This window comes from Caenorhabditis elegans, chromosome V, assembly GCF_000002985.6.
Source record: "Caenorhabditis elegans chromosome V".
In the NCBI taxonomy this organism is placed as follows: domain Eukaryota; kingdom Metazoa; phylum Nematoda; class Chromadorea; order Rhabditida; family Rhabditidae; genus Caenorhabditis; species Caenorhabditis elegans.
Genome location: NC_003283.11, coordinates 510,038 through 538,008, shown reverse-complemented (window position 1 = coordinate 538,008; position 27,971 = coordinate 510,038). Strand labels below are relative to the sequence as shown.

Sequence of the window (27,971 nt, the reverse complement as noted above, 5' to 3'; positions counted from 1 at the left end):
CCATTATTATCAGATTTTTGAGTTATTCTTTGTTGGTTCAATCTGAATCATTTGCAATTTTGTCAAAAGAAAAATTTAAATGGCTGAATAATTTTTGATTTCTTTCGCAGAAACGTTTCATGGTTTGTTTCAATTTTTTTTGTTTTCCTGAATCTGAATCTCTCGGTCATTTTTTGAATTAATTCTCTGATGTAAAATTTCCAGACATTTTTCCTCTGAAAACTTCTGTAGATTAATTCTAGAGTTTGACCAAATTTCTTATGTTTTCTATGCAAAATTAGTGACAAAAATGTTTTCAATCATATAATTCAACGAATTCTACCAAAACCGCAAAAATATCAAAACTAGGTCATTCATTTGCGCGGGAATTCGAGAAATCATTTCTAAGCACCGAAACAAAAGCGGCGTGTTTCATTCGCCGACGACCTCAATTTTACGTCGCCCAAAAAAATTCCGGTCGATTTCGAAGATCGATAGACTGAAGAGTGCACGTACACCCAAAATATTATGTCGTCATTGCGACTAGATCCAACGACAGACTCTAGTAATGCGGAAAAATTCTGAAATTTGTTTGAAATCTGAAAATAAAACGAGAATGTTCTGGTATTTATTATATTTAACACAAACATAAAACTATTTGCAATAACCGCATGTCTTGGGGCACTGGTCTTTCATCACATCGTGGTAGATTCCATTATTGCACAAATTTCGTCTAGCCGGGCAGTCACTGACTCCAGTGGTCGGATTCAACTTGTCTCTGCAGATTCCTGGAGTTGTCGCCGAGCCGGAGCCACCTGAACCTTTGCTGGTGACTACTTTGTGTCTTAAAAAGCTAACTTACAGTATCCGCAGGTCTTTGGACACTGATCCTTCATAATATCAATATATGGACCATAGTTACAGTAGTTCTTCATTCCTGGGCAGTCACTGACACCAGTTTTTGGGTTGATCTTATCACAACATGATCCGGGTGATGGAGTGGTTGGTGCCATTGTCGTAGTTGTGTCAGAGATGACTGAAAGTTTCAATTGGTACATATGTAATCAGTGTTTTGGAAGTAAACTACGAAACTCGAGAAATAGGTTGCAGCGGACAAATTGCGGGTTTTTAAAAATCGTTCTCTATCATCAGGAGTGTATGAGACCCGTTAGATGTCCGCCGCAAATAAAGTGTAAAACATCGTAAAAACTTACTGTAAACATCATTGTCTGGGCAGCATCCTCCAGCAGTAATCATAGTAGTGCCAGGTGGGCATTTGCCGTTAGCATCTGGCATAGGATCTGACTTACATCCGAGCTTAATTTCAGCACTTGCCTGGCTAACTAGAACCAGAAGAAAGGCAGCAATACCATGTGAATACATTTTGAGTCTGAATGAGCATTTAGGAAGTTTGTGTGCAGCTTTTAAGCGTCTCCTTTTTTTGGGCGTGATGATTTTTTAAAAAATAATCTCCAAAAACCCATACGTTTTACATATCTTATCGTAATTTTCATTGCAAAAATCGGAAATGATTTGTTTGCAGATTACATCAACGTGCTGAACTAAGTTTTTATCATTGATTCTTCGATTTTCAGTCGACAAAGTGAAGGTGAATTAAAGGGTCTGTCCATTGGGGAAATTTTTTTCAAAACACGCCTATGAGGTCACATTGAACGAATGATAACATTTTTTTTGAAAATCACTGTGATCACATATTCGTGTTTTAAGCAATTTTTTTACTAGCCGCACTAAAATCACAATCATATTGGTTTCAGTCTTCAAATTTTCAGCCAATATCTGAACTTTATTAACAACACATTTTTCTGGATAAATACATGCGTCAACAATAAAAAAAAACCAAATTAAAATCCAGTGTCATAAAACATTTCCGGATGGGAAGTCTCTATGGAGAGCATGTCAAAAGTCTTGGAAATTTTGATTTTTGATCGATTTTCCCAAATGTTTTTCTGTAAGTTTTATTTTATTGGAATAAATTTTCTTGTTAAAATCAGTACCTGAACTGCTCCATTAATCTTTATTAGCTTCGCCAGTCTTCCCGAGTATCGATCAATTTTCTTCTCATTTTGGTAATATTCATGTAGGTTTTGAGCAAGAACGTCTTGAAGGTGATCACAAATTTCTTGGATTTCACCAGCAAATCGTTTTCCTGCGTAGTGGAAGCAGAGTTGGGCAAGCATGTAGGCGGATTCAATGTCAGATGGCTCAAGCTCTACTAAAGGGTCGATTTCTTTGGTGAGCTCTCGGGCGCGCACTCCGTCTATGAAGCTGAAAGTTTTGGAATTACGCTGGAATTGTAGCCAGTTGTTTGACTAACCAATGGGGGTTTTCTTGTAAACTTTCGCGTTTTTTCTCAGAAACTGTGTTTGTCAAAAATGTACAATACTTTATGACAATTGTAGGTAGAAAAATTGAAAAATTCCGCGTTTTACGCTAAGCTGAACAGGCTTAACAGGAAAGGAGGAAACTTCTCAAAAAAAATGTGTAAAACATGTTTTATGGCGGTTCAATTTTTTTTCCAAAATAACTTACGTCAAAACTTGCTCCGGCTCGTAATTGGTCATCCAATCTACATCAACTTCTTGATGCTCCATATCGATGAAAACCCCATTGCTCAGAGTCAACAGGTTTTTTGTAGGACACAAGCCGCGTCTCCGATTTATTGCAGTTGCCAGAAGCTTGTCAAGTCGTCCCCAAACGTGCCAGATTGCGAGGAGAAGGGTCATCTGAATTTATTCAATTTTTCTAGCTCAATTTTTTTAGTATACCTGAATTTTGTGGTCCAACTTCTGAAACTCGTCGAAATACGTCAGCCACCGTGCCACTGTGAGAAAATAAAATTCCCATATTTTGAGCACATCTTCTTTTGAGGAATGCGGGAAATCTTTCATATTTGTAGAAGTATTCTCTAGGAAACTGAATCCAATTGCTAGCTTATGAAGTTGGTCTCGAGCAATTATAGGTATTTCTGGACCAGTTAGCAAAACGTTAGAAGCCTTGTTAACGAGACCACTGACGTCGATAAGAGTTTTTGGGTTAGAAATCTGAGCTGATGTGCCAGGAGTGCAGAAGAGCACATATTCAGGCCGTCCCACAAACATTTCGAACGATTTTGGGAGCTTGGGCTTTTTGAGTTTTGCAACTAGGCCATCTCGGTCAAATTGGAAATCTGAAAATTTTTAACATTTCTGGTAGCGATTAAGGAAGAAAAAAAACTAACTTTCAGTGTTCATTCCAACGGCAATGCATCTTTTGAGCCTACACGGCTTGCAGTGATATTGACCCTCTCCATTTTTACATTTACTTGGTTTTTGGCAATTTTTCTGATGCCATTTTGGGACAGTAGCTGTCCGTCTGCAAATTACTATTATTTTTCAAAAAAATTAACAAAAATTACCTGAAAAATGCCGAACAGGCTCTACACGAAAGCACTCCAAAGTGAAAGCCCTGGCTCTCAAGTCCGCAAACCTCGCATTCTGGTCCGTTTTGATCCATTTTTCAAAAAAATTTAAAATATCAAATAGCTGGGAGGTTATTCAAAAACTTACAGTTTATCGGAACAATGTGTGACTTTATGAGAGATAAGATACGGAGAAGAAACGCAGATGGTGAAAGATAGGAATCAATCGGAGAAAGGAAAGACGCAGGTGGCTAGGTGAGTGAATAACACAAATAAATTATTGGAATGGAAAAATTGCATCATAAAAACTGTTTGTGATCGCAAATAGCAGCCGTCATTAATCGAGTTTTGAAATTTTCTAAATTTTTTAAATCTCATTTTTTAGTTTGTAGTTTGTTGTTTGTAGTTTGCGAGCACAGGAATACTGTAGAACTACTGTAGATAGTTTGAAAATTACTGTAGCACCACTGTGAATACCGTAATAGTTACGAACGGAAAGTTCTGTAATAAAAGGGTGAAGCATAATTTTGAAATCCAACTTTTTAAATTATCAATTAAAAATATTTTATTTTCAAAAACCAGTATCAAAAAACATTTCCGGATGCGAAAATTCAGCGGTAAAAATGTTCAGAGTTTTCGCGATATCTGTCTTCGGCCGTCGCTTCCGCACGCTGCTCTGCACGGCGTTATTGATCTTGAGCAGCCGGCTCAGTCTCCCCGAGTAGTTGCTAGTGTGCCGCTCATTCACATAATACTTGTGCAGATCATCCGACAATATCTGTTGGAATCGGTCCATAATCTCGAGGATTTCTCCTTGAAATCGGTTGCCAGCGTAGTAGAAGCTCATTTGCGCAAGCATGTAGTTAAGCTCGATGGGTGTGGGGTCTAGTTCGACGAACACTTGCACGAGCTCCATGAGATCCCAGTTACGGAAACCGTCGATAAAACTGTAATTTTTTTTTGAAAAACTAGATAAATTTGATCTTCGAGTACTTACAATTCCACCTCTTCCAGCTTGAATTCAGAAATCCAGGAAACATCCAACGCCAGGGTGTCCACATCCAAAAAGAGCCCATTACTCTGCGCGATTTCTGACTTTGCTGAGAGCTGCTGTCTTCGTCTAGCCAACGCGGTACACGCTAGCTTGTCCATCCTCCCCCACATGTGCCAAATCGCGAAAAGGATCTTCATTTTCACAGGATGCTCCAATTTTTGAAACTCGTCAAAGTTGGTGAGCCACGTGGCAGTTGTGAGAAAATAGTACTCCCAGCAGTCGGAGCAATCTCCACGCGAAAATACGTTGTTAGTCTGAAAATTGTCCCAAGATTTAAAAAAGTTTTATAATTAAGCTGCAAGTGCTCACCGCCATATTAACCGGCATTTTTGTAAAAACGTTGTGAAAATTTGCCAATTTAAAAAGTGGCCCCTTATTCATATGCGGGGTCCAGCTGGGTCCACTTTTCAGAATATTCTCTCCTTTTTCGACAAGAAGTCTCACATCGATAAATTTCGATGTAGACGGAGCACTTGGATCACAGAAATGCACAAATTGTGGTCGGCCCACAAATTTGTCAAAACTTTTTGGAATTGTGTTTAGGAGAACGGTAGACGCCAATGCGTCACGGTCGAATTGGAATTCTGAAGTGTTGAAATTGAAAAAACATTTTGGCGGGAAAGTCACTTTTTTTTAGAAAATTTTTTTGGCGGTAAATTTAAATTTTCTAAGAAAAAGGTTTTTGAAAGAAAGTGAATTTTTTAAGAAAACGTTTTTAGCGGGAAGTTCAATTTTTGAGATAATATTTTTGGAGGGAAATTTTTTTAAAAAGATTTGAGTGAAATTCAAATTTTAAAAAAATTTGAGAAAAATTTAAAATTTCTGAGAAAAAAAATACTTAAAAAACATTTTTTTGACAAAATACAAAAATTCCGACTCACTTTTTTCATCCATTCCAACTGCATAGCATCGTACCAAACGGCATGGCTTGCACAAAAAGCTGAAGTGTTTAATAAAAGTAACAATCTTTTTGATTAGTAAATCTTACAATTCCTTTCCGCATTTTTTGTTCATACATGATTTTTCAACAAGATCCGAGCCGGCTCTCCTTCTGGAATTCAAAAAAAAATTAAATTCCCCCATATAAAAAAGCCTACCGAAAAAACGCCGCACATGCTCTACAACTGGGCACCCCAAAATGGATTCCCTGACTTTTTCGATCGCAAATTTTACAGAATTCAATAGAAATCAGCATGATATAAATATGCAACTGGGAAATAGTAAAAAGGTAAAAGTGAGTGGCTATAGTGCGTAGACAAGCAAATCAGAGTGTGGAGGTTTAGAGAATAGGACGCAGTTGAACGGAAAATGTCCGATGAAAAGATTATTTAGGGGGAATACCATTGAAAAGAGAGACGCAGACACTATTGCACAACATTGTGTGTAATCATATGTGGGGAAGCCACCAGGCACCGGAACAAGTGGAAATGTACTTTGATATAGAGTTCAAAAGAACTAAAAGGTTCTTTACGTTAGTTTTGTGAATTGGCAATTTTTTGAAAAATTAATTTTTTTTTGAGAAATTTCGAACAATTATGCTGGTTGTCCATTTTTTCTATACGCAAATAATTTTATCAAGGAATTAAAATAGGAACTTGTGAACAAATATTTTTGGTCGTTTATTTCAAAATTTGATTTTTTGAATTTTTCCTGTTCAAAATTTTTTAAAACATTTAAAATGGAAACTACAATTAGCATGGTTATTAAAGCTCCTAAGATTGATCTTGAGATTCTTAATTTATTCACCAGTAAAGACACCCATAACAATTGGAAGATCATTTTGAAAAACAATATACAAAAAAGTACTGGAAGCATTGAACAAATATGGAATTCTATCGGGAGGTCTTTTCAAAAACGGTTCGTGGTATTCTTTTGATGATTCATAATCATTCTCCGCAGGTCTTTGTAACTTAAACCTGAAATTGTGAAGTTTCGAGCGAACTGGTTTAAATTTCAGTCTTGTAGCCACATCGATTTTGGAATGTGTATGCAAGTATGGAAGTCGGAAGTAGATATAACTTGTTCTTGGGTTGCTGCGCAGATTTTGAATATTTCGAACAGTCAGATTCTGAGAAAAAAATTGAAAATTATTTTAATATTTTTAATCTCCTACTTTCAAGTCAGTAGCTGCTCTTCTTGGCATAAAAATTGCTAAGGTTGAATTGTTTTTTATTTCAGTGGTACGACAAGCATCTAAAAAACTTTGAACAAAAATCTTGAAATATGATTTAATCTAACCTTAAAATCAGAATCTTCATTGAATTTAAATCCGATATTTTTACCAGCCAGGTCTTCTGCCAAAGTCTCATTTGCTGAAACTAAGCTGAACAGTTTGCTTCCTCCATTTTCTATTTGAAAATTGATCTGGCCTTTGCTCAGGTGCCTGTATCTCCAGACGGCTTTGAAGATTGCGTTCTAAAAAAGAAAGAAAAACATTAAAGCGTCCGACATCTCATTGGTTTTCCGCTAGCGCTCAGTGGCGGAACCCGCAAAGTGTCAGCCGCTGCATAAGCAACTCTACGTCATTTTCATATATTATCATGAACGAGAGATAAACTCACTGCTTCATTGGAATGTTGCTCAAAGCTGAGTCCTTTTACAGAGCTTTGCAACTCTTTTGAGCATTTTTCACCATCCTTCATCATGGTTGTTAACATTAGCAGAATCGGAGAGAATACAAGAGACTTCGAAACGTCAATCTGATCAAGCACTTCCAATCCAAAATTTAAAGCAGTGGTGGAAAAAAAATTTTGATTCATTTTTTCAGATCCAAATGAATTTATCGTATAATTCACATTACAGAAATTGCTTTGTTTTATTAAACCAATTCGGTGAACCCCTCGAATATGAGAAATTGTCATGGGAACACTTTTGATGATTGATTGATCTCTGTTAAAATAACAGTCATAGGGAATTAGAAATGTTACGTAATTTCCGATTCCTCATGAGAATCATGACAAAATTTTCCTATCATGAAAAAAAAACAATAAAATTAGTTTGTCAATTTGGAGAAATTGTGCTCAGGGTTTGCATTGTATAACGGTTATGTACTTGAACCGTAGAATTATTTTTTCCGGTGAATCTTTTCCGATAGTTTGGCAGCAATATCATAATAGCCAATGGATCAACAAACGGGAATGACACTGAAATAGTTGTACCCCATCCCCAAGTCCAAATAAAATATTGGAGCGAACCAGAAGACGAAGCACGGCGCTAAACAAAAGACAATGGGGATGATAGTTTGAACGACTAACACGATGAACAGTTGTTTGTGCAGTTTTCGAGTCATGGGTGACATGTCTTTGGTTCGGATTTTTGAGTAAATCTGAAAAATTAGAAAGTAAACAAGTAATTAAACAAGTAAAAAGGTAAAATTCATCGCGAACCTAGACCGATGTCGGCTGCGCAGAAACCACAAGGAATTTAGAAGATTTTGCACCAATATCAAAGAAAGTTACCTTCCATCCCAATATGAAACACGCTAACACCGAATAAATCGACAATAAAGAAAGTATAACATTTGCTATCCATACTCGTCTTCTTACTGCTTCACTCCCATCCTTACAAATAACTTTTTTTGGAAATATAATTCAACCGATTACCAGGTAAAGTGCTGCTACAAAAGCTAGTTCATAGGAGTCAACATCTGAAGTGTCCCGGAACCCGTCACGAATATAGTCTAAAGAAACATCCTGCACATGACAATCCAAACCAATCCATGACTGGAAAGTATAAAAACAGCAAAATGAGCCCACGTGGACGGAACACGCCATCAACATATCGAGGGCTGAAAATCAAGTTTTTACAAAAAAAATGGTTCAAAAGATCTCACTGAACAAGTGCGATGTAGCGGTATATAAAGTGTGTGATCAATATACCGTAAGAAAGAGAAATGCAAGTGCATCGGAGGGAAACTCCGATCTCGCCAAGATAAATGTTCTGAAAAACAGTTTCATTACTCCAGTGGTTCCAGCATACCTCTTTTCCAAAAAATGGACCATGATCTATATAGATTACAACTGCAGAGCCAATTCCTTGAATGCCCTGAAACCAATTGACTGTTTTTGCGACTCATTTCTAAATAACTACCACGGGAACCAATAGATCAACGATCGTACAGAAGATGTCGAAAAGCGTGAAAAATAATATCAAAAATCGATATTTTCCGATTGTAGAAGTTTTCGGTTCGGTTAATATCAGATAGGCGAGTATTAGATTGACGACAAACGAGAGGCACCCGAAAACCGTCGGAATGTAGTGGTGAGTCCATTGAACATGCATATTTGGAACAAAACAATTTATTGCAAATACGAATTTTCAAATGGATGTCTGAAAATGTTGTATCAGATCTGGCCGAAATGGCGCATCACGTAATGTATTCAATCAACTGTAGACAGTTCTGACTTCTTGTGTAACAAGTATTGGAAACATGGTAGACTCCCTATTTTTCAATTTCCTTATCAGGCTCCTCTTTTTCTCTCCAAATTACAATTGGGATGTTCGACGTAACCGGGAAGCATAACAATTGTGTATTGCTAACATTGTAGCAATTTATGATACAAAGTGTTCATACTTTCGAAGCTCGTGGCATATCCATGGAAGCTTTTTTAAGGTTTTTCCAGATTTTATCACCATTCCGAATGAGTTGTCAGAAGCATTTATTCTTACAAAATCATAAATTCATTTTCTTATCGAACAGATACCAATCTCATTGACGGAACAGCCACACTGCTCAAGTTCCTGGTTGCCTCGGTACGCGTTGAGTTTACCAGTAGATGTAGTCTTAGCGTGTAGTAGAGTGTGCTACGGTATTGTCTGGATAGGAAAATACAGAATATAAAGTGGCAGGTGGAGTTGATGGTTAGAAGAGAGGCAAAAACAATAATGACGTCCACCGAGGCGATTCTAAAAAGTCAACTTAAGGATTACAAGATTGAAGAACGATCTGCTTTTTAGGCGGTTTGCACTGCGTTTCAGGCACAACGCCATGCGCCTAGACCACATTCAAGCCAGGGACTGTGGCTGATACATCAAGTCGTGAATAGCTCCTGTTAAGGTAGGACTTGAACCCGTGACCCCTAGATCGTTTGCGCCCACCACTACCGACTGACTATGAGCTATCACCGCTCTTCTCGGCTAATTCTATGCAGCCCTGTTTTTACTTACATTAATCCATCATTGGTGTGATAAAACGCATTAATCATATAAATTACTCCAAGCGGAGCTTCAGCAAAGAAAAAAGCTGCTGTCATGAATACTACCAGCTTTGTTGTGTGATCAGTACTAAAATTTCAAAAAAAAAAAATTAAAGTTTGAAACTTTAAGCTCACTCTCTCAATGAACTCTTCTTCTTCTTCCGTGCCTTCTTGGCTTTATTCAGAGCATGAAGTAGGAGAATGGTTAATACTATTATCACATTGGTCGACGTGGATTTCATGGAGCTTCTTGTCAGAATTATAGCGTGCAAAATGTTTACGTTAATGGAGACAATTGAAAGGAAAAGATTGATGGAGTTTAGCGGGTCAGCGATTGATCTGGAATTTTTTAAATATGGGTAAAAACTTTGAGAAATAAAACATAAATTAAATATTGGGAGGGCTTACTCAATAAACTTGATAGCATTTCCCATTTCGCCGTGGTACACACTTTCAGCCATTTTTTCTATCGAAATAGCTTATCAACAAATCTGAAAGTCAAAAATTTTCAGGATAAAACAAAAATAAAGCCGTGCGAAAACAAGAAAACAGCTGATTTACGGACATATTTTCATTGTAGAAACGTTCGGTTTCAGGCTTGTTATTTGCAACTAGATCTCTTATAATCAGAAATCCAAATAACAAAATGTTCTTGGTGGGAAACCGAAAAATTCTAATTCTATTTCCTCGTCGCTTCTGGGCAAAAGTGAAGAATGCAAATATAGAATGATTGTAGAACAGTTCAAAATAACAAACTCGCTTTTCGTGAGAACTCTTCTGGCTCACTGAGCTGGTAACATCAATAGTTTGATCATGAGAATTCAATTAGTCATCAAAATGAGTATTTAGATCAAGTAAATCTGAATGAACAATGAATAGTCAGCTGGAAAAGAGGAGAACGACTGATTTATGAGCGTTTTCTGTTATTGGCGACAATGCATCTGGAAAATGTTAAGCTCTGTCAGAAACTTGAAAAATGTTGTTGGATATTTACAATTATTGCTACTTCCTAGTAGGGTGGTAACGAAATTGCAAATCTGAAATAATTCTGAGAATTTGGAGTTTAAAATAGCAAACTCGTCGTTTTTCGGCAGATTTTTTTGCTCATTGAGCTGGAAACATTGATAGTTTTTTTTTCGATCATGATTGTTCATCAACTGAGCACATGTGTGAGATGAGCTTTTGTCATGAAAATTAACAAACTGGGAAATGGTTAAAAACCACTTGTATTTACGGTGCTATGATAAATACGGTAAATATTAAAGTACAGTTTTTCATAAATTTTAGCAAAATTGTTATTACTCAATTTTTGACACTTTTTTTGGAAGTCGATCAAAAAAATTTTCTTTGAGTCTTATTGTCTACTTTTCGAACATGCTACAGTGATATGAGATTTTCAGAAAGTAACAAAACCTGATTAGTTACCCCTTCTTGACTGTAAATAAAAAATTTCCAAAAATTTTTTTGAGAAATTGTACCATATTTCAACAATTTCTCGTGACAATGTACCAGACTGTACCAAGTTTATAATATGTATTTTGTCTGGCTTTTGAGAAACTTATATGTTATCAGAACTGTTTCCGAGCCAATTTCCTGTGTATAGCTACACTGGCTTCTAAGCTACTCTCAATGTTTTGTAATCATAATATAACAAAACTATTCATTGTCGATATGCCGCTCATTGATCTGAAGCACTATTTTGAAATGCTCGAAACAGTGACTACCTCGCTAGTCAACTTATTTCTAATTTATCTGACAACTTGCCACATAAAAAAAATTGTTGGAACATATAAAAAGATGATAATAATGTTCGCAATTTTAGGTATTCTATTTTCATGTGTGGGACTAATTGTGCAACCATTTGCTCATAATTACAATAGCTGTATTACAATGTTTAGCATGAATATTTGGTCAACTTCTGTGTTCTTCAAACAAATGTTATTTTCAGTTTTCAATTGCTTTTATTTCATGATTGTATGTTTTCTTGCTGTTCAGTTCATTTATAGATACCTCTGCGTATTTGATGCTCAGAAAATTGTATCTTTAAATAATAAAGGATGTTTCTTGTGGGCACCATATCCAGTAGCCGCTTGAGTTTTTTTTTTTGGGGCTTCTTTTAACTTTTTATGTCCACCCGATGATGTTTCCGACAGTTATATGAGGTGAGATTGGGAAGTAATTCGAAAACGAAAACTAATACAGTTTAGGAACATCATCCTGGAGAATTACAATATATCAATTGCTATCGTTGGACGGTTTTCTGTTATGTTTTACACGCCAGAGGGAATTCTTAGATGGAAAAACTCGTTTATGCTGCTCGCCACAACAATTTTTATTTCTTTCAACTATGCCATCATCTTATATTGTGGCATCAAAATTCATTTCAATATAAAAGAAAAGCTTGCACTGGCTTCAGCCGAGAATAAAAATCTCCAACAGCAACTATTCGTAGCTCTTGTTGTACAAACAATTGGTCCGACAATTCTCTTCGTTTTGCCAGCTGTTCCATTTGTCTCAGGACCTTTTCTAGCTCCAAATGTTAATTTTGAAATCAATTTGCAAACCGGTTGGCTTTATTCAGTTATGGGCATGTATTCCCCATTTGACAGCATCGCGTTTTTGTTGATTGTGACGGAATATCGAAATTTGATAAAACGACTGTTTCAGCATCATTCATCGCAAATCGAGCCAGCGTAGTAAAGGAAATAACATTTTCATTATTAGTTTTGTAAATAAATTTTTGGTTAGTAATCTGGTTCAGGAGTAAGATTTTATGTTTTAAGTTGCTCTTCTCTAAGAACTAATATATTATTACACTTTGGAAGTCCCAATTTCGGAAAACATTAAAGCGTTGTTGAGCGCGCCTGGTTTTCGTTCTATTCATCAAATTCGCCGTTGCAGGTTGTGAAAAAATATCATAGTAAAAAATTCGAAAGAAAATCTAAATTTGATATGATGATCTTCTTTGAAAATTGGAAAAATTTCAGTTTGTTTTGAATTAAATTTGAACAAGAAACCGTACATGAGTTATCAAATAAATTTTTTCTAGAACATTGGCTAAAGTAAACTCTCTTTTTTCGGTAGAAGTAAATTTTAAAAAAAGGATTAACCAAAGTATGTACAGACTTATAAAGATCAGCACGTATCGTTCATATGTGTGTGTGAAAACTAACAGAAAAGTAGGCGGAATTGGGAAATTTTTAAAATTCACTTCCATTAGGAATGCATTGTAAATTGTTTTGGATTTTTGCTGCACTTGGGATATTAATGTTCGTTGGTATAAAATCGGATGGTAAGTTGCTTTAACAGTACATAACCATTTATATTGTAGCTAAACATAGGTCATTTACTAAAATATTTAAAAAAAAATCATTTTCAGATTCAGCACCCAAAAAAAATGAAGAAGAAAAGAACGACTGTTCGAAGGTTAAGTGCTTCGGACAAAACACATGCAGAATGGTGCCACCCCCTTGTATTGGGACTGAGCCATGTGAAATGCTGCCTTTGTGTTCTACCGATATGATCATACCAACCAAATCACCTCTCGAAATGTTGCTAAAACCCTAAATTGTATTTATAATGAAAATTGATTACTTCACATCAGATCATTAAACACGGGAAAAAAACAGTAAAAGGAATGCAAAATATAAAAAAAGCATTAAAGCGAGTATTGAAGAGGGAGGCAGACGAAGGCCGCCTTACGGTCAAACATGCACGTGTTTTAACGCCTACAGGGAAACACTAATACACTCCAAAACAGTGACTAACACGCGGTAAATTAAAAATTAAAAGGAACGTCCGTTGATGAAGATTCCCCTCGAAGCTTATGATCACAAAATACTGCGTTGATAAATCTTGTTTCTCCGTTTTCCCCCACAGTGTCCTTCATAACGAAAAGCTGGCAAAAACATAAACGATATTTTTGCAGCACATCCCGGTTTTTCTAAAGACTAGAGGTTTTTAATTCGATTTTCAGTCAATTCCTTCACTATGATCATTGCACCGCAAAGTTCACAGAACAAAAACTACTGATAATACAAAAATTCTTGCGTTCCAGATAATTAAACTAATTGAAATGTCGTGACAAACACATGGTTTTTGCTCGCCCAAGTATAAAAAGACAGGCACCAGTATCAGTTCAGATACGGAATGTGCTCTTCGCTTTGTGCACTACTGCTCGTGATTCTTGCGGTTCATAATGTGCACGCGAAAAGTGATCCAGAACTTCATATGACTACGGTAAGCTAGTAAATTTATAGGGTGTATATTTAATTTTGTGAGAGTAAATTTCAGCCCCAAATCATTGAGCGATGGGGTTATCCGGCAATGATCTATTCAGTGACTACAGATGACGGGTACATTTTGGAACTTCACAGAATTCCGCATGGAAAAAGTAAGTTTTTTTAGAAGAAAAATGCAACCCGGTAGATGTCGGAACATTTGATTTATTAAAATAAATTTCTGAAAAATATTAGCACACAAAATTAAGAAAATATTTTCTCAATTTAAAATAAAATCCGTTTCAGCAAATGTAACATGGCCCAATGGAAAACAACCCGTAGTTTTTATGCAGCACGGACTTTTGTGTGCATCCACAGACTGGACTATGAACCTGCCCGAGCAAAGTGCAGGTGAGCTCTAATACAAGCATATATTTCTCGGTCAACGTTCATGTTTAGCATTCATATTCGCTGATGCGGGATTCGATGTGTGGCTTGGCAACATGCGCGGGAACACTTACAGCATGAAGCACAAAAACTTGAAGGCCTCGCATTCGGATTTCTGGGAGTGGAGTTGGGATGAAATGGCCACCTATGATTTGCCGGCAATGATAGACAAAGTTTTGGAAGTTACTGGACAGGAGAGCTTATATTATATGGGACATTCTCAAGGAACTCTGACTATGTTTAGTCATTTGTCGAAAGACGATGGAATTTTCGCGAAGAAGATCAAAAAATTCTTTGCTCTGGCGCCAGTTGGATCGGTGAAGGATATCAAGGGATTTTTGTCATTTTTTGCGCATTATTTTTCACTGGAATTTGATGTAAGTTTTTTTTCTTGTTTTGCGGCTTGTAAGTTTTAAAATGAACATTTTTGGGTCATGAAAAGATGAAAAAAAAACAGAAAAAAAATTCAACGTCAAAAAAAATAACATTTACTTTAGTTTATATACCATTTCTCAATGTATAATTATAGTTAGGCAAGTACATATCACACGTAGAACTTGATAAGTCAAAAGCATAACTAGTTGATCTGTGGTTTTTTTTCGTCTACCTTTCAAAATTTGATGTTTTCTAGGGCAGAGGTAGACAATAACCGATTTTTCCGGCAAATTGGCAAACCGACAAATTTCCGGAATTGAAATTTCGGGAAATCGGCAAATTGGCAAACCAGCAAATTGCCGATTTTCCGAGTTTGCCAGAAAAACGGCAACTGGGGAAAATTGTGGTTTTGCACATTTTTTTTTGGAAATTTCAGAATTTCAATTTTAATCGGCAAATTTTTTTCCGTCTTATAAAAAATCCCTCTATACATTTCCGATAAATCTGATATTCGGCAAACGACAAATTAGCAATTTGAAACATTTCTGGCAAATAGGCAAACCGACAATATGCGGAATTGAAAATTTTCGGCAAATCGGCAAACCGACAAATTGCTGAATTGAAAATTTTCGGCAAATCAGCAAACTGACAAATTGCCGGAATTGAAAAATTTCGGCAAATCGGCAAACCGGCAATTTGCTAAATTTATCGACAAAAATTTACCGAACGGCAATTACTGCTTGATTATCAGTTCACTGGAGTTCTAGGATTAATTTTGATGATAGATTGAGCAGTAAACCAAACAAGTTTTGGAATAATGTTTGCGCTGGCTAAAAATTAAGTAAGTATATTACAGGGCTGGTTCGACGTTTTCGGCGCCGGTGAGTTCCTGCCAAACAACTGGGCGATGAAGCTCGCCGCCAAGGACATTTGCGGCGGCCTGAAAATCGAATCGGATCTCTGTGACAATGTGTGCTTCCTGATTGCCGGACCGGAAAGTGATCAGTGGAACTCCACACGAGTTCCGGTCTACGCATCCCATGATCCAGCTGGTACTGCCACACAGAATATTGTGCATTGGATTCAGATGGTTCGGCACGGAGGTGTCCCGGCGTATGATTGGGGGAGTAAGGAGAATAAGAAGAAGTATGGGCAGGTAAGGACATTTGAAATTAACATCTCTGTAATTAATTAGTGTGAATTTTCAGGCAAATCCACCAGAGTACGACTTTACCGCTATCAAGGGAACTCAAATTTATCTGTACTGGAGTGATGCAGATTGGCTAGCTGATAAGACTGATATCACCAATTACTTGCTGACTCGCTTGAATCCTGCTATAATTGCGGTAATATTAGCTTCCAGACTAGAGGAAAAAAGCAAAAAGCTTTCAGCAGAACAACTACTTCACTGACTACAATCATTTCGATTTTGTCTTCGGGCTCCGAGCTCCAAATGATATTTATCTCCCGATTGTGGATATTTGCACAAAGGACTATAATGGAAAATGAATATGCACTTTTTTTGATTTTAAGTTATCCGTTAATCAAGGAATGCGTCTGCCTCCACTAAAACCTATCATCAGAACCAAAGATAATTGATTTGTTATTGTCAGAAAAATGTGTGAATAATATTTTGTCAATGCCATCTTTTTTCTTCTATTTTTTTTTCAATTTCTCATTTTCACCGAGACGTACATGGTACTATGAATTCGGAAGTCGAACCTGATTTTGTTCAAAGCTTTCAAAATGTGCTGAGCCTTCTCGAGGATGATGCGTTTCTCGTGAACTTTATCCTGGCGTGCATCTCCTTGATTGCCAACATATTCCATTTTGTTGTAATAACACGGAAATCGATGAGAATATCTTCAGTGAACGTGTTAATGATCGGGGTATCTATTTGCAATATTTTTAGAATGCTAACTGCAATATATCGTTATTTGGAACTAGTAGATTTGGAATACCCGGAGTGGTAAGTAGCCTACAATACAGTATCTCTACAGTACCCCTACAGTACCCTTACAATAACCATACAGTACTTGTGCAGTACTCCTACAGTACATCTACACTACCACGGTACAATCCCTCTCAAAACTCGGGCCCAATAGCTCTGAAAAAATAAAAGTTTCCGGGGCAACAGCCTCGCAGTTTTTCTACAGTACTGCGGTCAAAAAACAAAAAAAATTTTTTATTAAAACTACAGTAATCCTACAGTACTCATATAGTACCTATACCTAGCGTCACAGTGCCATTGTTATACTAGAACAGTACCCGGACCATAACCAGTTACTAACCCCAACCCTATATATTTTCAAAAGACAAAAGCTCTTTTTTCTAAAACTACAGTACTCCTACAGTACACCTACAGTAATCCTACAGTACTAGTCTAGTTTACAGCATAACTTCGGATTCCTATTTAAAAATGTACTTTGACATAATATCTTGGTGGCTACAAGATTACTTCCGACGGTGTAGTTCTTGGATGGAGATATTTATTGCGACAGCACGTCTTATAATTATGAGAGATATGTCTAGTGCCAGGTATGCCAAAACCAGTTTAAATTACAGTTTCAAATGTTTTTAAAGGAACACGAATGCTGCGAAACCAAAGCTTGGAGTTATTTTGATGTTATTAGTATTTTTTGCGAGTGGTGCTGTTCAAGGAATTTGGCTATATACGGTTAAAGTTGTGGAGAATCAAGCCCACTCTCTATACTCTAAGTACCATAAACCTCACCAGATTCAGAGTTTTAAAACTGTAGCTCTTTCAGTTGTGCTGAACACCAAGATGTAATTAAAGTATCAAGGTTTATACTAGATTTGCGCCCAGAATCAAATTACGGCAAGCTTGTACTCATTCGAACTTACTTTATTTTAGACGTGATATGTTCTCATGTAAGTTGTACAACTGAAAGCACCCGTAGACCGTCGGCTGCAAAGTCTGTAAAAAAAAGATGCCTTACAGTAGACAATTTCCAGTTTCTTCCAAGTCTAGCTCTCCCCATCCTAACTTTATTTCTTCTCCGCGAAATGCGAATTATCAAACAATCAAGGTCAACACTTCAAAGGAGTGGTGTCGTGGTGGACAATGAAGAAAAATATGGGCTCCCGACAAAGCTTATAGCCTTATTGACAATCACCTCTTTCCTGGCAGATACACCATTGGGATGTATTGGTATCGCAAAAGCCTTCATTCAACAGGGTACCAAATTGATGTTAGTTAATTTGTAATTTAAAGTTAATATTTCAAACGAAAATAACCACCGAATATTTCAGGCGATTCCTGACAGATCTTATCGTGTACTTTAACATTTTGACCACTGCCATGACTATATTCCATCCAGTTATGTGTCTTCTAATGTCTAGCCAATACAGGATCACTGCTCGGAAATTGTTGAGAATCAAGAAGAAAAGTGCATCATTTTCGGCAGGAAATAACGCTAGCATTTTTCCAGTTAGCGGAAATTTCTGAACTACCTGACACTTCTTAAAATAAAACATATTATTAGTGACAAGACTCCATAGGCTCAAAGAACAAACCATTTTTTAAGTATTAGGCAGCCACGTACGTCTGCCTGCCTACAAAGTTCTCAGTTCGGATACTGAAAAGAAAAAACGTCGGTGAAACCAAATAGTTGTCACAAATTGATCACAAAACTAACACACTTTTTGTATGACATTATTATATGACTAGCGAAACAATATCATATCATTTTTGTGTCACTGTCTGTGTCTTTCTGTTGCCTATTTTTTCAGTTTCCCCACTATATTTTGTAAAATGCCTTGCTGTAAAGTTTGCACCGCCGAAGGCTGCCACGGGACCCATTTTGGAACAATTTGCTGTCGAGCTTGTGCAGCTTTTTTCAGAAGAACTGCATTTTCAAAGTTAAGAAATTCCAAATGTCGAAGTGCATCTTGTGATAAGGAAAAATGAGTTTGAAATTTCTTCAACAAATTTGAAATAAATTTTTTTTTTCAGATCATTTTGCAAGCCTTGTCGATTACGAAAATGTTTAGAAGTTGGGATGGAAACTTCAAGTGAGTTGATATTAATTTTAATATTTTTTTTGAAATTGCATCAGAATTGGAATTTCACAATAAAAACAAATTCAAGAATTTTCTACTGAAACCATTTTAACAATTTTTCAGATTTCCAGTACCACCGGGACAGCCTTCACGATTCTGAAAGCTCGTCAGTCTTCAAAAAACTTGAAGCAAAACATTCAAAGCAAACAATCTCGAAGATTCCTAAATCATTCGAATGTTTTGTAGGTCGACCTGGCATGATCCTCTTCTGGGACGCACAAAAATCTAAACATCGAAAAACCTTCATTGATGTCAGCTACCTGCTGGATGAAGCTACAATGATTTTTAGGCAACCCTCGGAAAATGTTCACATTTTTGAAAATCAATTGCATAGGCTGGCGATTGGATTGAAAGTTGTCAGTGGAAATACAAAAAACTATAGATTCCTTACAAAAATTGATCAAAGGGAGTTGTCCGACACGTGGCAGTGGCAGTTTCTAACTGTAGCAAAGTGGCTGACGCATTTCAAGCAATTTGATGCTTTAGAGGAGAAAGTCAAGGTGAGTCAGCGGGGTTTCAGACTACCGGCATTTTTAAAAATTTGACCATAAGAAGGTTATGATTTTGGTTTGAACATTGCCATCGGAGAAAATTTGTTAGTTCCTTCTGTCATCATAAGTTAAGTAGATCTTGATATTTTGAAAATGAGCCGAGATATAGCATTTTAAAGTGAAATTGTCGGGTCCAGTGCTAAAAGGAAAGGGGTGTTGCAAATCCAAATATTGCTAATCTACCTGCATTGTACGATAGCTTGATAATGTTCCAACCCAGTTTCAGCTCACCTTACTACAATCTACTTGGCATGTCTGGTCCGTCCTGGATCACCATTTTGCTTCCGCAGCTCATCATAGAAGTAATCCAAATGCTCTGAAAACTCATGCTGTCACACGCAGAGGAGTAATGATGGATATGACAAATGTTCATTTTGACGCAAATTGGCTCAGTGGTTACCCATCTGCCGAATTGAACAGGTTCTTTACTAAAATTTGTAAAAATTTCAAAAAAAGTAAATTTCAGATTTCTCCATGTTCCATCCCGATTTGACATCACAGCTGCCCTGGAAGCCCTGCAACCTACTGAAATGGAACGGACATTTATGTTGGTCCAGCTATCATTCGAGTACGCTGGCAAACGGTGTCAAGGAGAAATGCTTCAGCTCACAGATTATTTCCAACAAGTCCTAGCTACCGATCTTCATGATTATTATGTTAAGGAACTTCGAATGGAAAAATATTTTGATAGATTGGCAAAACTGATGAAAGTGAACAATGCGATTCAGAAGAAACTCTGGGAGCAGAGACCACGAATTGAGTTGGCAAAAGTTTTTGACCTGATTAAGCTGGAATTTTCTCACCCGGAAATGTTCATGGATACAGGATTCAATTGATCTTAGTTGTGGTTGTTGTTTTGAGGATGTTGATGAATACTTTATCTGAAGTTACTTTATATATCTGTTCTCAGAATCTGTGAACATCATGGCCTAAAAGGCCTAAAAGCTTCACTTTGGTTTTCATATAAACTTCTTAGTTTTGTTAAAGACCAGAACTAAATTTTCTGAGGAGAAATTTTAGAAAGCTTAGTTATCATGAATATGTCCCACCATGTAATTGAAAATTCTGTCGGCACTACTGTGTTACCAAAAAACCACGAAAGTCTATTCATTTAAAGCTAAAGAAAACACAGACGTAGTCCCAAAGTAATTATCGTCTAGAATGCTATCTAAATTATAATGTTACCTTTCTGAAAACATCTTATTAAATCGCTGTGTAATTGTCAGAAAGTGGATATCGTCATGGGAAAAATAACATTTTTATCAGAACCGAATCTGCCATTTCCTAAACGTTACAATATGAATTCTGAAGTTTACAGCAGTTTTATCCAAAAACTTCAACCTATTCTAACGCTCATTGAAGAAGATGCATTTTTCGTTAACTTTGCACTGGCTTGCATGTCGTTCATTGTCAACTTATTCCATTTTGCAATTATTACCAGGAAGTCGATGAGAATCTCTTCAATTAATGTTTTAATGATTGGCTATCTGCGATATTTTTAGTATGATGACAACAGTATATCGATATTTTCAGCTCACGGACTTGGAGTACCCGGAATGGTACGGTTTATTGTAACCCGCTGGAATCGGGCCAGTTAGGAAATTGTTAAAAATGACTCTAATACCAAAATGACCAAAAACAATTGAAATTTTTCAAAACAAAAAATTCAAAAAAATTTATATATTCAAAAATTTTTTTCATTAAGAAAAGTGACAGTTTTATCCAGAAATCGCAAAAATATGAACTTTCTCATTTCTTTTAATTTTTGCAAAATTAAAAAAAAATCATAAAAATTTTGTTTTTATTTTTTTCAAACTGTTATATTTAGTCATTACGGACTATTTTGGTTATTTAAAGCAAAAAGTGATTCCGATATGTTCTTGTTTACAGTGTTACTTCCAATTCTTATGTCAAAGCGTATCTTGACCTCACATCTTGGTCTTTTCAAAACTACTTCAAGCGGTGTAGTTCTTGGCTTGAAATCTTCATTGCGAGCGTACGGCTTATAATTATCAGAGGAGTTTCTAGGTAGGATTTGAAAAATTTCGATTAGATCGGAATACATTTTGAAGCAACTCCATCGCCACCAAGCCAAAAATGGGATACATTTTGATGTCAGTGGTGTTTTTTAATAGTTTTCTTATACAAGGAGCATGGCAATATGGGGCTAAAGTTGCTGAGAGTCCAATCATGAATTCGCTCCAAAAGTACAATTAAATCACAGAAGTAAGATTTGTGCAACTTTATAAGTTTCAGTTGCGCCGAGCATCAAGACCTGAAAAATCTACCAAGATTCAAGTTAGATATTCGTCAATTTTCAGAAAAATTTCAAATTTTGATTATTCAGTTATACATTGCTTCAGATGTGATTGTTTCTCAAGTAGGCTTTCATAATTAAAATTAGCATAAGAAATATAATTTGTAGCTTCTTCCAAGTTCATCCTTCCCGATAATAACTGCGCTTCTTCTACGGGAGCTTCGAAAACTCCATAAATTCAGTCCAACGCTACAAAGAAATGGCGTTGTAGAAGACCATGAAGAAAAATATGGGCTCCCGACAAAACTTATAACTTTACTCACAATTATGTCACTTTTATCAGACGCTCCATTGGGATTCATTGAGATGACAAAAACCTTCTTGCAACAGGGAACTGCATTGATGTAAGTTGCTTTTAATTCAGAAAAAAAAAACATTTAACCAACGTTTCAGACGATTTCTGACAGATCTTATGATCTACTTCAATATTTTCTCAACTGCTGTGTCGATTTTTCGTCCAATCAGGTGTTTTTTGATGTCTAGCCGATACCGAAGTACTGCACGAAAATTATTCTGCAGTAAAAAGAAGAGGATCACAGATTCGGCAGAAAACCACATACATGTTATCCCGAAACAAACATAACATTTTGGATTCTGGAAAACGATTTTTCCAGAAAAATTACAAAAAGGTTTGCTATACAAATATTAACAAAAAAACAAAGGTTGACCCCCTTGTGCGATAACAATACAAATTTATTTTTTGAATTTGAAGAGGCAACCAACATATTCTCAAAATTACTATCGTCTCAAAAGCGATTTAAATTTAAAACAAATTTATAACCAGAGGACTGTTCCTGAAAAAAAAAGGATTTCCATACAATTGCAGCATATAATTATTGCAAGCTCTTTGGCAAATCCAAGATCGGTTTGTTTAGCCTAGCAGCAGTCAGAACAAGAAAGACAATATAGTCAATTTTTTCAGAGAACACCTGCTGGAATAACAAATCCAGTCCTTCCAGGACTCTAGAACTCCAGGACTTCCGGTTCTACCTAATATTCAGTAGAATGAGTTCTAAAATATAGTTGTCCGTTTCTGAGAACATCCCATTAAATCGCTGTGTTATTGTCAGAAAATGGTTTGCGCCAAGGAACAAAGAACATTTTTTAAACAGAACTAAATTACTGATTTTCCAAGACAACACTATGAATTCGGAAGTCTACATCAGTTTTATCCAAAATATTCAACCAGTTTTAACGTTCCTTGAGAAATGCATTTTTCGTTAACTTTGTACTGGCTTGCATCTCCTGTATCGTCAACCTATTTCATTTTGCGATAATTACTAGGAAGTCGATGAGAATCTCTTCAATTAATGTTTTAATGATTGGTGTGACTATTTGCGATATTTTCAGTATGATGACAACAGTGTATCGATATCTTCAGCTCACAGATTTAGAATATCCAGAATGGTACGGTTTACGGTATACCTGTATAATTAGATTTGAAGAATACTACCTCATAACTTTACTTTGAATAGTTCAAAATAGTGCTTAAAGTTTCAGATTTAAAAGAAACCTCTACAAGTTGTTACTTACTTTTTTAAAATACTTATAATAATGGTTAACATTCTATCAAGTTTTTCTTAAAAAGTGGAATAGAACCAGTGTATAAAATTTTATTATTCTTAAAAGATACACCATAATGACCAAACACTTTTTCAAAGTTTTTTTTACTATGAAAAAAAACTTGAAAAAATGTTCTATATTTTATATGATTTTTTGAAAATTGGAAAAAAATCTCTCTTTTTGCCATAAGATTTGTTTCCTTATTAGTGTTCAAACGGCGCTGTATGTTTTTCTCAGAAAGTGGTAAAAATTCAGTAATTGCCCCTTTTTAACTGCCAATAAAAATTTTCAAAAATTTGATGAAAAGTATTACTTTGATATTTGGTCATTTTGGCACCCTACTTGGGCTACTCCGCTTTTAAGTTAACAAAGTTCGAATGAAAATATTTTTTTAAAAACTATATATGGTGCTAACATTTACAGTGTAACTTCGGACTCTTTTGTCAAAGCGTATATCGACTTCACATCTTGGTCATTTCACTTTTACTTCAGACGGTGTAGTTTTTGGCTGGATATCTTCATTGCGAGTGTACGTCTTGTAGTTGTCAGATGCGTTTCTAGGTAGGATATTAACCATTTCAATTTGATAGGAATACATTTTGAAGCCACTCCAACGCGGCCAAGCCGAATATGGGATACATTTTGATGTCAGTGGTGTTTTTTGCTAGTTTTATTTTTCAAGGAGCATGGCAATATGCTGTTATAGTGGATGAGCATACACGCCTAATTTTGCAAGACAAGTATTACCTCACTGAAGTAAACTTTGTTCAATCCTAAAAATTTCAGTTGTGGCGAGCATCAAGACGTCAGAAATCTACCAAGATTCAAGTTAGATATTCGTCAATTTTCAGAAAATTATGAAATGTTGATTATTCAATTATACATTGTTTCAGATGTGATTGTTTCTCAAGTAAGCTCTCATAATTAGAATTAGGATAAGAAATACTATTTTCAGTTTCTCCCAAGTGCAGCCTTCCCTATCCTAACGGCGCTTCTTCTTCGAGAACTTCGAAAACTCAATAAATCCAGGTCAAAGCTTCAAAGAAACGGGGTCGTTGAAGATCATGAAGAAAAATATGGGCTTCCGACGAAACTCATAACTTTACTTACAATTTTGTCACTGCTATCAGATGCTCCACTGGGATGTATTGTGATGATAAAACTTTTCGTTCAACAGGGAACTGCAGTAATGTGAGTTGGTTTTTAATTTAGGAAGAAAACAATTAACCAACATTTCAGACGATTTCTGACAGATCTTATGATCTACTTTAATATTTTCTCAACTGCCGTGTCGATTTTCCGTCCAATTATGTGTTTTCTAATGTCTAGCCGCTACCGGATTACTGCACGACAATTGTTCAGAATTAAAAAGAAAATAATACGTGTTATTCCAAAACAAACACAACAATCCAGTTGAAATTTTTTTTTTTTGGAAAAACTTTAATAGTATCTTAAACCACCATTTTCAAAAAAAATAAAAAAAAATTTAAAAACGATCATTGCTTTAATTTCTACGGTAAATGAACGTCATCATTTCTCCAGTCAGAAAAAAATCATTCAACTGAATGAGAATTTCGTTCTAGTGTATCGGTCTAGTTAGTACGTGCAAAGTCTTCTGATTCAGTTTTCTAACCTTATGCGAGTTCATGGAAAATTTCAGATTTTAAATTTTCCCAAAACGTAGAAATTTCCGTTCGATTATGTGAACTTTTCCGGAAGTTATACACTATGCTTTGTTTATTATTTTCTTAGTTTTGGTTTTTCTGGTTTGATGTATTTTTGGTGGATACACAAAAAAATAGATTATATCAGGCAACTCTCACAACTAGGATGAAAATAGCAAAAAAGTGTTTTTCAATTTTTTTTTTGAAAATCGAAAACTTTAAAAAATATTTTGGCACCTGACAATTGCCGAATTTTCAGAAAAGTATTGCAATTCTTTCATTTACGGTTTTCGATGGACTTTTTAAGAAAAAAAAATTATATATTTGAAATTGACAATGGCAGATGCCGAAGTTTTTTTTGGCATTTCAAATTTCCTAAGTTGCCGAAAACTAAAATTTTCACCCTGGTAGAATTGTGTGTTTATATGTTTTTTCATTTCCCAAACCAACATCTAATTTTTATTTCCCAATTGTTTTTAACATTGCTTGTTGACACGTCATGTCTGATAGTGAGTATAATAAAAATACTAGAAAATCTGGTTAACTTATTATTCTTCCATTTTTCAATAAAAACCTTTCACTCTTATTTTTTTCTTCTCCCGGTTCCAGAGTACCGAAGAACATGAAGAATGTGTCTCATTCGATATGGAACGAGAATCCTGAAACATATTTCACTGTAAAAACGATTTATGCGATTTTTGTGACACCTATCTACCCGCTTGCTCATTATTGTGTGCTCACCAAGTCACCAAAGAGTTTTGGAATTTTGAAATGGATTATTTATGTTCATTGTATTTGGTAAGTCAAGAAAATATTGCAAATGAAACAGATACATCATTTTGAGACCTTGAGACCCATTGCTCAGGCCCAAATCGCTTCTGTAAAATTTCTATTATAGAAGCTTTTAACCGACATGTTTCCTTTTAGCTTCACTTGCGAATGGTTGGGCAACGTGTTCCTAATCGACGTTTATGATTTTCAACCGTCAATACTTGTCAAAATCAATGGAGTCTTGAAAAATTACATACGCCCATTAAACCTTTATAAGGTTTACGTGATAGTCGAAGGAAGTAGGTTAACTTGCAAGCTTCTGAACATTTTGCAAATTGGAAAAATTCCAGTAACTGAAACATCTGGACTGATTTTATTTACTAGCCGTGTTCTCCTCATCGTTGACCTCTACAGACCCCATCCATCAATTCAAAGAAAAATCTGCGAATTTTTGATCTACTGCGTTGTTTTTTCGTTTGGCATGTGGGCCATCCCAATGATAGTTTGGCAGCTGCCAAATCAACATTCTGCAAAATTGGAAGTGATTCAGGTTTGTAGCTGGAACACCTTCAAAGTCCATAAAAATCTAGTTCAGAATCACGAGGCCTATCCAGATTCTATTTGGGACTCGAACGTTGTTGTTATTACACTAGCGGATTCTGTTGTAGACAATACGATTTGTGCTTTGATTGTTGTTAACTGCGTGTCCATTGGTTTCGCGATCTTTGTGTCTGCCAAAATAGCGTTCTACATGTTATCACAAAGAATGATAAATCAATCAAAAGCAACAATGAAAATGCACAAGAAATTCAATGAACGGACCATTTTGCAAGTAAGTTTTTGCACAAAGTATCCATATTACACTTATACACATATAACCTAATTTTATTTTCCAGTCAATACTCTACTTCACTTTTTGCTGTGTGCCATTTTCTGTACTCTATATCACTATTATCCTGAATATTCACATAGCAGGAAGCTCATATTTCATAGATATCTTTTCTGAAAATCATCCGACAGCATGTGCTGTGTCATTATTTTTGTTTTATGATCCATATCAGTACTATCTAATAGACTTGCTTGGCTGGAGAAAACGCAAGAATGTCACCAATGCGTCGGCTATTTTTGTGGAAAAAGTTAACACGGTTTCAAGGAATTCAAATGTAGCTTTTTCGTGATAAAAGTCTTCAACTTGAAATGAACTGTTTTCAAAACTAAACTGGTCAATTTATTTGTTCTCATACAAAGTTATATGTAGAATTTGCGGAATCTTACACGAGCTCGCCTCTTCCCCTTTCTCCAAAATGGATGGCAATCGCGCGCCATCGCCAACTTCCCAGGAGAAATTTCTCCAGGGAAGTTACGCAGACATAAGCTGCGGAGAGCGCAGACATAGAGACATTTTTTTGAAAAGAGTGTTCTGATACAAGAGACACAGAGATGTCCATGGCTGGGGGCCTAACGTTTTTCGCCTTCCCCGAGAAATTTTCAAATTCCGATTTCGCGGGCTCATTGGAAATCTCATTCCTCCCGAAAAAAAACATTTTTCTTCGCGAGCGGCGATGGGGGAAGAGGAGAGCCCGTGAATCTTGTGTAGACTTATGAAGTCTTGCTTAATTCTACGGTATTGTGGTAGATTTACAAAATATTAAGTTTGATGAAAAGTCGTGTAGATTTACTCATTGTTCTGTAGATTTAGGGAATGTTGTGTAAATTCGCGGAATTTTGTGTAGATTTACGAAATCTTGTGTATATTTCCACAATGTTCTGTACGTTTTAGGAATATGTTGCGGGGCGCTATGCACACAATATGCGTTATCTATAGTTTGATATATGCGGTATGCCTGCCAATATACTGTGCCCTACATTCTCCTTTCTTGCTCTGTTGTTCTCCCGCCTCCCTATGTAGGAGGCGATTGTAAATGAGAGTGAATATACATAGTCTCAATGCCTAGCTACCAAGTGGTTGCTGAGTCCATCGATCGCCACGCGGGGAGTGACGAGGGTAAGAAAATCGTCAACTCGGCGGTCGAGTTGGCTTGGGTCAGTGTGTGGGGTATTAATTGACTTATGAGCACAAGAGCTGCCAAGCCTCGTACGATGTTGGTTTGATGAGACCCAAGTCTTGGAAATGATACGTTTCCACGGCCTTCTTCAACGGATCCACTTCCAACTCACTGGGCCTTCCAGGGCATGGTCCTCGAGAGAAAATTCATCCTTCTCAAAGCGGTGGAACCAATTGCGTATGGTCATATAGGGGGGCCACATGAGTGATAAACATTGTTGAGAATGATCTGCATTGTTTCTAGGGATCTCCATTGTTTCTAGGAACAA

At 36.2% G+C, this 27,971-nt stretch overlaps 9 protein-coding genes and 5 pseudogenes across 15 annotated transcripts; 8 read left to right on the top strand and 6 right to left on the bottom strand.

Moving 5' to 3' along the window:
* Nucleotides 1-590: 590 nt before the first annotated feature.
* C14C6.5 (ShKT domain-containing protein) lies at nucleotides 591-1,381 on the bottom strand (the record flags this gene model as incomplete). 2 transcript variants are annotated; one of them, NM_001392468.1, is made up of 3 exons in its annotated part: nucleotides 591-794; nucleotides 842-1,015; nucleotides 1,194-1,381. In NM_001392468.1, 3 exons carry the CDS (start codon nucleotides 1,360-1,362, stop codon nucleotides 634-636), a joined length of 504 nt encoding a protein of 167 aa, NP_001379668.1. The 2 variants fall into 2 exon arrangements, with proteins under 2 accessions (NP_001379668.1, NP_001300054.1); NM_001313125.3 differs by lacking the exon at nucleotides 1,194-1,381 and having other exon boundaries at nucleotides 634-794; nucleotides 842-992.
* A 380-nt stretch (nucleotides 1,382-1,761) lies between these two features.
* On the bottom strand, nucleotides 1,762-3,563 carry nhr-132 (NR LBD domain-containing protein). The gene is made up of 6 exons (NM_001392467.1): nucleotides 3,395-3,563; nucleotides 3,218-3,351; nucleotides 2,766-3,166; nucleotides 2,530-2,723; nucleotides 1,995-2,265; nucleotides 1,762-1,946 (listed from the first exon to the last, which is right to left on the bottom strand). The coding sequence occupies exons 1-6, from the start codon at nucleotides 3,490-3,492 to the stop codon at nucleotides 1,842-1,844; spliced, it is 1,203 nt and encodes a 400-aa protein (NP_001379669.1). The 5' UTR covers nucleotides 3,493-3,563; the 3' UTR covers nucleotides 1,762-1,841.
* A 375-nt stretch (nucleotides 3,564-3,938) lies between these two features.
* On the bottom strand, nucleotides 3,939-5,750 carry nhr-58 (Nuclear receptor domain-containing protein). The gene is made up of 6 exons (NM_070835.6): nucleotides 5,549-5,750; nucleotides 5,440-5,502; nucleotides 5,333-5,391; nucleotides 4,761-5,035; nucleotides 4,395-4,705; nucleotides 3,939-4,344 (listed from the first exon to the last, which is right to left on the bottom strand). The coding sequence occupies exons 1-6, from the start codon at nucleotides 5,644-5,646 to the stop codon at nucleotides 3,969-3,971; spliced, it is 1,182 nt and encodes a 393-aa protein (NP_503236.1). The 5' UTR covers nucleotides 5,647-5,750; the 3' UTR covers nucleotides 3,939-3,968.
* Nucleotides 5,751-6,189: 439 nt separating this feature from the next.
* On the bottom strand, nucleotides 6,190-7,210 carry R11G11.3 (annotated as a pseudogene). The gene is made up of 4 exons: nucleotides 7,013-7,210; nucleotides 6,690-6,866; nucleotides 6,565-6,644; nucleotides 6,190-6,519 (listed from the first exon to the last, which is right to left on the bottom strand). Coding segments are annotated over exons 1-4 (785 nt in total).
* A 241-nt stretch (nucleotides 7,211-7,451) lies between these two features.
* On the bottom strand, nucleotides 7,452-8,732 carry srj-12 (annotated as a pseudogene). Its single transcript is given in 8 exon segments — nucleotides 7,452-7,589; nucleotides 7,591-7,776; nucleotides 7,910-8,011; nucleotides 8,054-8,152; nucleotides 8,154-8,238; nucleotides 8,284-8,390; nucleotides 8,430-8,495; nucleotides 8,541-8,732. Coding segments are annotated over 8 exon segments (975 nt in total).
* Nucleotides 8,733-9,139: 407 nt separating this feature from the next.
* srw-108 (G_PROTEIN_RECEP_F1_2 domain-containing protein) lies at nucleotides 9,140-10,107 on the bottom strand (the record flags this gene model as incomplete). Its single annotated transcript, NM_070833.1, has 4 exons — nucleotides 9,140-9,356; nucleotides 9,618-9,734; nucleotides 9,782-9,985; nucleotides 10,055-10,107. 4 exons carry the CDS (start codon nucleotides 10,105-10,107, stop codon nucleotides 9,140-9,142), a joined length of 591 nt encoding a protein of 196 aa, NP_503234.1.
* A 1,210-nt stretch (nucleotides 10,108-11,317) lies between these two features.
* Nucleotides 11,318-12,343, top strand: str-54 (annotated as a pseudogene). The gene is made up of 2 exons: nucleotides 11,318-11,808; nucleotides 11,851-12,343. Coding segments are annotated over exons 1-2 (984 nt in total).
* Nucleotides 12,344-12,868: 525 nt separating this feature from the next.
* R11G11.16 (uncharacterized protein) lies at nucleotides 12,869-13,213 on the top strand (the record flags this gene model as incomplete). Its single annotated transcript, NM_001313244.1, has 2 exons — nucleotides 12,869-12,938; nucleotides 13,026-13,213. The coding sequence occupies 2 exons, from the start codon at nucleotides 12,869-12,871 to the stop codon at nucleotides 13,211-13,213; spliced, it is 258 nt and encodes an 85-aa protein (NP_001300173.1).
* Nucleotides 13,214-13,790: 577 nt separating this feature from the next.
* lipl-3 (Lipase lipl-3) lies at nucleotides 13,791-16,414 on the top strand. The gene is made up of 7 exons (NM_070832.4): nucleotides 13,791-13,885; nucleotides 13,940-14,039; nucleotides 14,173-14,277; nucleotides 14,326-14,690; nucleotides 15,545-15,844; nucleotides 15,897-16,034; nucleotides 16,081-16,414. The coding sequence occupies exons 1-7, from the start codon at nucleotides 13,796-13,798 to the stop codon at nucleotides 16,195-16,197; spliced, it is 1,215 nt and encodes a 404-aa protein (NP_503233.1). The 5' UTR covers nucleotides 13,791-13,795; the 3' UTR covers nucleotides 16,198-16,414.
* Nucleotides 16,392-18,157, top strand: srw-107 (G-protein coupled receptors family 1 profile domain-containing protein; the record flags this gene model as incomplete). The annotated part of the gene is made up of 6 exons (NM_070831.2): nucleotides 16,392-16,657; nucleotides 17,083-17,226; nucleotides 17,272-17,406; nucleotides 17,457-17,580; nucleotides 17,665-17,900; nucleotides 17,962-18,157. 6 exons carry the CDS (start codon nucleotides 16,392-16,394, stop codon nucleotides 18,155-18,157), a joined length of 1,101 nt encoding a protein of 366 aa, NP_503232.2.
* A 306-nt stretch (nucleotides 18,158-18,463) lies between these two features.
* On the top strand, nucleotides 18,464-20,208 carry nhr-210 (Nuclear Hormone Receptor family; the record flags this gene model as incomplete). Its single annotated transcript, NM_001364046.3, has 5 exons — nucleotides 18,464-18,615; nucleotides 18,665-18,723; nucleotides 18,835-19,271; nucleotides 19,549-19,742; nucleotides 19,789-20,208. The coding sequence occupies 5 exons, from the start codon at nucleotides 18,464-18,466 to the stop codon at nucleotides 20,156-20,158; spliced, it is 1,212 nt and encodes a 403-aa protein (NP_001350970.1). The 3' UTR covers nucleotides 20,159-20,208.
* A 412-nt stretch (nucleotides 20,209-20,620) lies between these two features.
* Nucleotides 20,621-22,222, top strand: srw-106 (annotated as a pseudogene). The gene is given in 7 exon segments: nucleotides 20,621-20,806; nucleotides 20,808-20,881; nucleotides 21,213-21,348; nucleotides 21,393-21,529; nucleotides 21,579-21,702; nucleotides 21,748-21,983; nucleotides 22,033-22,222. Coding segments are annotated over 7 exon segments (1,083 nt in total).
* Nucleotides 22,223-22,782: 560 nt separating this feature from the next.
* Nucleotides 22,783-24,619, top strand: srw-105 (annotated as a pseudogene). Its single transcript is given in 7 exon segments — nucleotides 22,783-22,845; nucleotides 22,847-23,046; nucleotides 23,626-23,761; nucleotides 23,806-23,942; nucleotides 23,989-24,112; nucleotides 24,158-24,393; nucleotides 24,442-24,619. Coding segments are annotated over 7 exon segments (1,074 nt in total).
* An 869-nt stretch (nucleotides 24,620-25,488) lies between these two features.
* srh-37 (Serpentine Receptor, class H) lies at nucleotides 25,489-26,815 on the top strand (the record flags this gene model as incomplete). The annotated part of the gene is made up of 5 exons (NM_070827.1): nucleotides 25,489-25,664; nucleotides 25,794-25,936; nucleotides 25,988-26,187; nucleotides 26,233-26,469; nucleotides 26,534-26,815. The coding sequence occupies 5 exons, from the start codon at nucleotides 25,489-25,491 to the stop codon at nucleotides 26,813-26,815; spliced, it is 1,038 nt and encodes a 345-aa protein (NP_503228.1).
* Nucleotides 26,816-27,971: the final 1,156 nt, after the last annotated feature.

What these genes read in the sequence shown, in the direction of transcription:
- nhr-58 (NM_070835.6), bottom strand. Translation starts at nt 5,646, where the DNA reads ATGCTGATTTCTATTGAATTCTGTAAAATTTGCGATCGAAAAAGTCAG. An exon ending in GCATGTGCGGCGTTTTTTCG is followed by an intron (nt 5,503 to 5,548) that starts GTAGGCTTTTTT and finishes TTTGAATTCCAG; the next exon opens with AAGGAGAGCCGGCTCGGATC. An exon ending in AGTTGGAATGGATGAAAAAA is followed by an intron (nt 5,036 to 5,332) that starts GTGAGTCGGAAT and finishes TCAACACTTCAG; the next exon opens with AATTCCAATTCGACCGTGAC.
- nhr-132 (NM_001392467.1), bottom strand. Translation starts at nt 3,492, where the DNA reads ATGGATCAAAACGGACCAGAATGCGAGGTTTGCGGACTTGAGAGCCAG. An exon ending in GCCTGTTCGGCATTTTTCAG is followed by an intron (nt 3,352 to 3,394) that starts GTAATTTTTGTT and finishes AGTAATTTGCAG; the next exon opens with ACGGACAGCTACTGTCCCAA. An exon ending in GAGCCGGAGCAAGTTTTGAC is followed by an intron (nt 2,266 to 2,529) that starts GTAAGTTATTTT and finishes CAAAACTTTCAG; the next exon opens with CTTCATAGACGGAGTGCGCG.
- lipl-3 (NM_070832.4), top strand. Translation starts at nt 13,796, where the DNA reads ATGTGCTCTTCGCTTTGTGCACTACTGCTCGTGATTCTTGCGGTTCAT. An exon ending in ATTTTTCACTGGAATTTGAT is followed by an intron (nt 14,691 to 15,544) that starts GTAAGTTTTTTT and finishes AGTATATTACAG; the next exon opens with GGCTGGTTCGACGTTTTCGG. An exon ending in TGAATCCTGCTATAATTGCG is followed by an intron (nt 16,035 to 16,080) that starts GTAATATTAGCT and finishes AAAAGCTTTCAG; the next exon opens with CAGAACAACTACTTCACTGA.